The sequence below is a fragment of the Myzus persicae genome, unplaced genomic scaffold (genome assembly GCF_001856785.1).
Source record: "Myzus persicae strain clone G006 unplaced genomic scaffold, MPER_G0061.0, whole genome shotgun sequence".
NCBI lineage: Eukaryota > Metazoa > Arthropoda > Insecta > Hemiptera > Aphididae > Myzus > Myzus persicae.
Genome location: NW_019104378.1, coordinates 711,813 through 720,211, shown reverse-complemented (window position 1 = coordinate 720,211; position 8,399 = coordinate 711,813). Strand labels below are relative to the sequence as shown.

At 23.8% G+C, this 8,399-nt stretch overlaps 1 protein-coding gene across 1 annotated transcript in view; it reads left to right on the top strand.

Annotated features, from left to right (window-relative positions):
* The first annotated feature begins 202 nt into the window (after positions 1–202).
* Positions 203–8,399, top strand: part of LOC111041751 (hemicentin-1-like) — a 181,349-nt gene continuing 173,152 nt past the window's right edge. The window contains exon 1 of the mRNA XM_022326151.1: positions 203–301. Coding sequence (XP_022181843.1) covers positions 238–301 — 64 coding nt within the window. The 5' untranslated portion in view covers positions 203–237. The remainder of the gene's footprint in view (positions 302–8,399) is intronic.

The following is an 8,399-nucleotide window of genomic DNA, read 5'->3' as shown; positions in this document are numbered from 1 at the left end:
ACTATAATTATATGGTAGAGCTTTAATGTTTGGCAAATTTATATATAACATTGAAACATAGTGTCGTCGACCTATTAGATACGTTGACCCGTGACTTAATGAGCCCTCATAATAGGAAATTTCAAACATATTAGAAATCATTAATTGTTCATTGTATCAATATTAATTAATTGTAATACATGTATTTTGTTGTTCTAGAATATGGGAACAATATTTGGTGTACACAATCGGCTTCATATGGCAGCAGGAATGTTGCTATCTAGCTATTTAATCATAGCTCAAACATCATCTCTTCGAAACGGTAATTATTGGAATTTTTGTTAACTATTTGTTTACTATAATTAATATAGTTTTTAAAAAAATAAATAAATACATGTTTTTTAACGAAATCAAGTAATGTACTTTGTACAATTTAACAAAAAAAATGTATCATTGTTTTGATTACATAGTTAATTTGAATTGAGGTATAAATAAATGAATCACATACCATAAAATAATATCATGTTCTATGCATTTTACGTACTACTTAAAATCTCTGGAAAATATGTCGTTGTTAAAATGTAGTTTAATTAAAGTTAAGTAACTAAAATATTTAACTACGAATCGAGAATAATAATATGCATTCGTTATAATAAAAACAAAACCAATTATATTAAATGTAGTCTTGCTGTGATATTATTATTTAATTCAGACTTATTTGCTTACATGCATTTTATGAACTTTGGTCATGTTATAATGTTTATATATTTAAAATAATTTAATAAGCTCATATATTTTAGATAGCAGTAAAAAAACATTGAATTAATATTCAAAATTAACTGGGTCTACATTATTTATTTAACTACTCTAATAATTCTAGTATAATATATTATAATGTAAACTATAAGTCTATGAGTAATAAAAACATCAAAATGTATGTTCAACAAAGTGTCTTCCTATGTTACGCATTTGTCGTTATTCTACACATTTTCATAGCTCATTGTTAGTTCTACTTTGAATTGTCTTCTAGCTGAAGAACAAGAAAAGCACACTTTATGGTTGTCCTATTCAACAACAATGAATTCTGCTGTATTCAATTTAACTTTAAAAGCTATGTTACGAATTCGAATTATTGTACTGTTATTAAATACAAAAGTGAGAATAGATGGTTTTATCTAATAGATTGTGAAGTTTCTGGTCAACGAATATAGGTAAACTTAAAAATACAATATTGTTGCAAACATAATATTATTATAAGGTAGGTACATTATTTTGTACAAGTTCAGTGTTAATATTTACATTTAATCTCAGCCTATGCATGTCGGGAACTAATTTAAACGACGGAGGTACTTTCTTTTAAGTTTTCTTAAAATTTAATCAGACCATGAAATTTAAATCCTATTACGTAGCTTAAATATGAATTTATAAACTAAATTATTTTAGATTCTAAACTACGGCGCGATGAATGTATTGATTTTACATTGACGTGTGTGTGTCTTTTTTTTTTAAATATTTATTTGACGAGAACAGTTTTTATTTAAGCTAATTGATTCTAAATACTGATATACTTATTTCCTGAATTGTTCGGAATAACTGTATGAGAAAGTATTTGATTTCATACGATGTCTTATTAATATTGTTTATGTTTGAATAATGTGACTGTATCAATAATAATAACACAGGTAGTGATTTTTCAAACTTTTTCGAAATTGTATTATTGTTTTTCCGAAGTTTACCGTAAATAATATTATTGTACTAACGTGCTACTTTTTAGTTTACTTAAACTTTATTTATCAAAAATAAAAATGTTATTTTTAGAATATTAAACAAATTATTATGAGGGTCTCTGAAAATTGGAATCAAAATAAGTGATTAGCAACTACTATGAGTGATGAGAAAACCATAAATTATATGACAAAAAGATTTATGTTATGAAAATTAATTAAAAGAATGAGTGGTGCCAAATAATTTAAATTAAAGTTTAAAAAGTTATAATTTAGATACCATGAATAGGACATAGGTCAATAACATATAATACGTAAATATAGTTCTTCATATATATTAACAGTTTTCTTTAGTTATTCCTGTCTTAGGCAATTGTATTGTGGTGAGTAATTTAATTACATTTTTTAAAATGTATAGATAATTATTAAATATAATAGCTATATGATTGAAATCATAATATATAATAAGAGGAAGTATGTAGCTGGCCAAAAAAAAAAAGAATATTCAATGTATATTATGTACATTATACAGTAATTCATCTAGCATGACCACTCACATTTTTCCTTTAATAATTAATTTAGAAAAATTCTTATTGTTGGAATTTTAACTGCATACTTAAAGATTTTTTTTTAAATATTTATATTTTTTTATCTTATTTAAGGACTTACATATATGCTAAATTCTTTGTTTTAAATAAGAAACATTCTTTTTTCCTGTAAATTGTTAAGTAAATTACATTTTGAAAATGTTGTTGTAGCAGTATGTAAATAAAAAAATTGAACTAGTAGACTTATATTAATTTAAATTTGTATACTTAGAATCATTTATGCTTTAACGTTCAATAATAATCAGACTTGGAAAATATTGGCCTCTAATGTTTTTAAAATTATAGTAAATTATAGTTATATTAAAATGATAGGTAGTTAATTTGAGCTTTTGTAATTATTGACAATAGACTAATAAATACATGTGCATAGTTAATTATCAACATAATGATTAATAATAAAAAATGAAAATCTAATAAAAATTATTGTAAGCTAAATATATAAGTAAATTAATATAATGTATTAGACTTTCAATAAATAACATTAATATTTTTAAGTGATTTTTTTTTTGGCTGATAAGTTATATATTTTAAGATAGCGAAATCAAGATATAAATGTAGTAAAGTAATCAGAAAAGTTTATTTTTTGGCACGTTGCTAACTATAAATAAAAACTGATAAAGCCTATAATGAAATAAGAAATTTGTTTTAAAGTTGCACCGCAACACTTGAAGTATTTCATTTTAAAATCAATTCTGTATTGTAATAGGAAAAAACACAAATGCTTCAGTTTAATGGTTTACTACAGTTATTTTTGGGTATTCGATTATTAATGGTCATTAATGAAATACAATGTATACACATAAATTATATATTATACATAATTTTTTTTTTATAGGTGACATGGAAAATGAGTATTACATTAAATGATAGATGATAAAATAATTTACGATACTAGTGATTATAATTTAACAACCTTATATATATTTTTTAATGATTAACTAAACTTTGAAGGATATCTTAAAATGTTTTATTCAATAAATTAAATATTGTATGGATACCTACATTTTTTTTAGATTTATTATTTAAAAATTAAAGAAAAATAAAAATAAAAATCTACCCATATAATTAAATCACACTAGATTTAAACAAGTTGAAAGTGTCATCAGTGGGTGGCTTCTTTCCTCAAATTTATGTATCATGTTATTGTTTTTTTCCTTCTTATCGCACATATACTTATTATGTCTTAGTTAGGTATAGATTGTATATTTTCTTCTTCTAAAAAAAAAAAATATTTATTATTTCTTTAATGTAATCTAAAATAGTTATAATATTACAATAAAAAAATTGTTTAAATATATCTTGTCTAAGAATTACAATTAGAGCAAAAGGAAATATTTTTTTTTGTAGTGTAAAAAACCAAGAAATATAAATCACAGTTTTTGGCATTGGATAAAATATATTTGAAATACTTTTGACCACATTTAAATCGAGGAAAAGTATATTCATAACCCAAATATTTTTGTATTTTTATAAGTTACAATTTATTTTAATATGCATTAAATTCATTTTCTAAAAAACATTTTGTACCTTACAAAATTAAGTAAAATATAATTTTAAGCAATTTTATATTTAATTTTAAATTAAAAATTATTATTAAATATAGATGAAACGAAGAAACGCTTATTGATGTATAGATTTAATAGTAATAAATCACGAGTCTCTGACATCAATAAAATTCGGATATCATGCCATTATATTCATAAAAATAACAATACACAACCATGATATAACGATTAACGGGTCTACGCTGTACCGTGGAAGGACTAACGAACGTAGATAGTGTGCTGAGGTAGGTATTATGAACGGCTACTGAATCCAAATAATTTTTCATCGATCAATATTCGACCTTTATCAATTCCATGTCAGTAAATCAAATAAAAAAGTTTGTACCGTGTCATGATAGCATTTTTAGTTAGGTATAGTCACTTTAATCGTCCAATTATGTTTCATAAGTTTTGAATTCTGTCATTTCCTTGCAAATTGTTGAATCCGTATTTCGCATGTTATTGATTTTATATTGTAAAAAAAATTTTAACTTGTGCTTGTATTATACCTATAATTTATAAATCAATATAACAATTAACAAAAATAATAATAATAATAAAAACCATTCCAACAGCAGACACAAACCGTCTGTTGGGGACTGTCTCATCTCACATAGCTTACATCTGTATTGGATATTCTGTGAAATATGTTACATGTATTATAACATATTTTTAAATCAGTACTATATATAATAAGGTATTCATTTGTAATGTTATGTTGTGTTCATAGAAAAAATTGATGAAATCAAACAATAGTGTACTGTTTCAAGTGCCGTTTATTTCAAATCTATGAATATACGGACATTTTTTTTTTTTTTGATTTCTGTTCTCCTTATTCTGTAAAAGTGCCTCTCTGAAAATAATAATAAATACCATTTTGAAACCTTTTTAAAATCAATATACTCCCATTTTCAAGCTTCACTAACAAAATCACTATCATTATAAAGCTAATACGTACATTGATTCACTTCAATCTAAAACACTTAAGTTTATTTATAATTTTAATCGATCAATACTTTTAATGTCAATATAGTTTCTGGATAATTTAAATTTAGTTAGAGTATGGTTAAAATATTAACCTTTTACTAAGATACTAATTAGTAATTTCTGATAACCAAACTATATACTCGTTTAGTTTAATAAATCTAAAAAAAGTTCCCTTTAAAGTTAGTAAGATACCTAGTATCTACTATAAATAAATAATTAAAATTATTTTAAGGCTTGCAGTTGATATATAGTATTGTACATAAATGCCAATGGCCTTTGTGCTAGTTAGTTACTGTTGGATTTTTCTTATCATTAGCTTTCACAATTTTCCAAAAAAAATTTTAAAAAATTATTTATCCAAATAACCTTCTGGGTCAATTTGATAAATACCTTGCAGAGGCAATTTGTGATGAGATATCAAGGAGCTCTTTTATTGTGCTACGATGTAGAATTACACATTTCGTACAGTACTATCATATCTAAAAATCATTAAGACCTAGTTTAATCGAAAAATATGTCCTTTTAAAAATGTATTATTGCAGATATATTATTTTCTATTTAAGAAGCCAAAACTTTAGTAAAATTTACGAACATAGTATAAACGTTATTAAAAAAAATTCACGGGTGGTCGAATATTTGATTTTTACGACATAAATAACAAAAAATAATTTTTCAGGTACTAAAAAACAGACTTTAAAAAGTTAGAAGTTTTACTATAAATTATGGTTTCAACCACCCGTTTTTGCAATAAAGTATTGTTAATTTATTTCCATGCGTTTTTACAACTGTAAAATAGACAATATATGAATACAAATATAAATTTCTTGTCTCATTCTGTTTGCCAAGTTGTATAGTATGATATTTTGTTTTTATTGTTTAATTAATATTCGAACGTTACAAATATATGAGGATGTTTAAAAAAAAAACCAATAATTCTTTGTTATTTTTGATAAAAACATAATATTTTATGAATGATTCGAATGATACGGCTCTATACCTATATCTTTAAAATATTAATAAACATTGTTATCGGTTAATTATTTATTCATCTTATGATTAAAAAGTACCTTTATAATATAATATAATATTATGATAACGATATAGTTTAGACAAAATAATTATCAGTGATAATTATAATTTATCACACATACAATAATGTATTATTAAACATTCAAATTGTAAACTGAATTTTTGGGTGTAGTATTAACATAACAAAATATCCATTAATCGTAGTTTAGAGTTGAAAATAAAATTAAAAGTGTTTTGCGGTCATCATTACTAAGTGTAGTGACTAGTAAAGACAGTGAAGTGGTATAGAAATTGTAGAAAAGGTAAAATTATTTAATGACTATAAAAAAATATTATACGATGTAATTGGGGAGCAGCAGTGGCTTTTTCCACATCCCTTGTTTCAGCACTCAGAAGTCGAAACTACTTATTAATGATTACACTAGGCCCTTATTTTACCACAGTATATTATATTACCCTACATTAATTAAGCACCCTATTATATTATTTGAAAATGAATAATGCTCTAGTTGTTGAAGATTTATTTATTAACCCACGGACTATTTGCACTGTATGATTTCATGAACGCGTTTAAGAAATCCTTTCAGAAACCGAATTAATAACTATAAAATATGTATTTATAAAATGGTGTACCTATATTTAAATAAAGTTTCTTAGTACAAAAAATCATAAATTTCTTTAGACTCGGAGACCGCGAGTGATGATTTTGTGTTTTTTTTTCATGTCTTTCGATTCCGTTTGAACAGAAAAATTCTTCTAAGTTCAGCATTAATGATAGTTTCTGATAGAAAATTGTATGGCGTTGGCAGTTTGGCACTATGAGTACATCGTATGAAATGCTCTTTTAAAGTACTTTTCCAAATAATTGTGGAAAACTTAATAAATGCAACAGTTAAATAGGAATATTTACAAAACAACCGATTTCGACTAAATAATTTTTGTTATAATTGAGAAAAGAAAAAGATATACATTTAAAATCTTAGCTACTATATTTAAACCTTTATATTTTACTAGATAATATAATTTTTAATCTTTTTGAATTATTTATAATTAAAATCTTAACTGTTTTTAGTTTTTTCTCTATTTATTTTGATAGCTTTATTTTTGTTTTTGAGTCAATAAGCCTTACAATAAAATATAAATTATCTCATACATTTTCTTATGATAATTTTTTTTTAGCAACTCAAAAATATTTAAAATACATTGTTACAATTTTGTTATAAGTTTTAGTTTTAGCGAAAATTAATATCTAAAAATAAGAATATCAGTATTTTGCATCAAACGGTTTTTGTTATTTTTTCATAGTTCATAAAAATATTAATCATGGATACTTATAATATTTTTGCATAAGGTATATTATTTTTCACTTTACATCTTTAAAATATTTAGTTTTATCATGAACTATTTAGTATTTACCGCAAAGATTTTTTTATTAGCTTCTAACCACAAGTTTTTATATCTCAACAATTAATTGGATCTACACACAAAATAAGAATATAATATGATAAATGAAGTGATAATAATAATGGAACATAATTTAAGATATATTTAATAATAAAATGATATATTTTCAAAGATTAATAAGTATATCTACTGTTATATTATATTATGCACATTTATAATTTATAGTAGGCAATAGGCATATAATATATAATAGTAGTACTACGGAGTTATTCATACCGTTCTATGGAACGGTAGTATTGACTCAAGTCAATAACAATAGTATATGCTATACGTAATATTATAATAATTAATAATATAATATATATACACGTGATGATTTGTCGACAATTAGTTTAACCTAGCCGACCTATTACTAACTGACAAATAAATTACTTACCTATTGTAATATAAATAACATATTATACGTCATTATAAATTATAATATATTATTCGATTCTTTGTAAACGGAATCGTTTTTTGTGAAGGTAGGTGGTACCTTTTATAATGGTTTATCATAAAATGCAAATTTAACACAGCCATTGAAATGACCGACCTACTGAATTGCGATTGACAAAGAGCACTTGACATCTACTTTAGTCTATAATACTGCTGCAGTAAAAGTTCTATGGTTTTCTTATTTAAATTAAATTTATATTGATTTTACGTGTTCTCGAATACGCAATTAAAATTAAAACTATGAATAGTCTTATTATGTGTAAAACAAAACGTACTTTTCTTTGTAAGTCACACATTTTTTGTAGTGGTTAATAACATCAAACCATTTTGTCTTACACGATATTAGCTATTTAGTTGTCCGATCCATGTAATTTATCATTTTTCTTACTAAACAAAAATATATACATTTAAATAGTTAGTATTTCTACATTTTTTTTACCATTTCTGGGTTTTTTTTTTAAGATGGTGTATAATAGGAATCATTAATGTCATCATTATTTCGAGGATAACGATATAAAAAGGTATTATCTTCAAACAAATAGCCATATTTAAACTGTGCGTATTATAATATCGAGTTAACAAATATGATTAAAAAAAAGAGACGAAGATTAAAGAAAAAAAAAATTGAA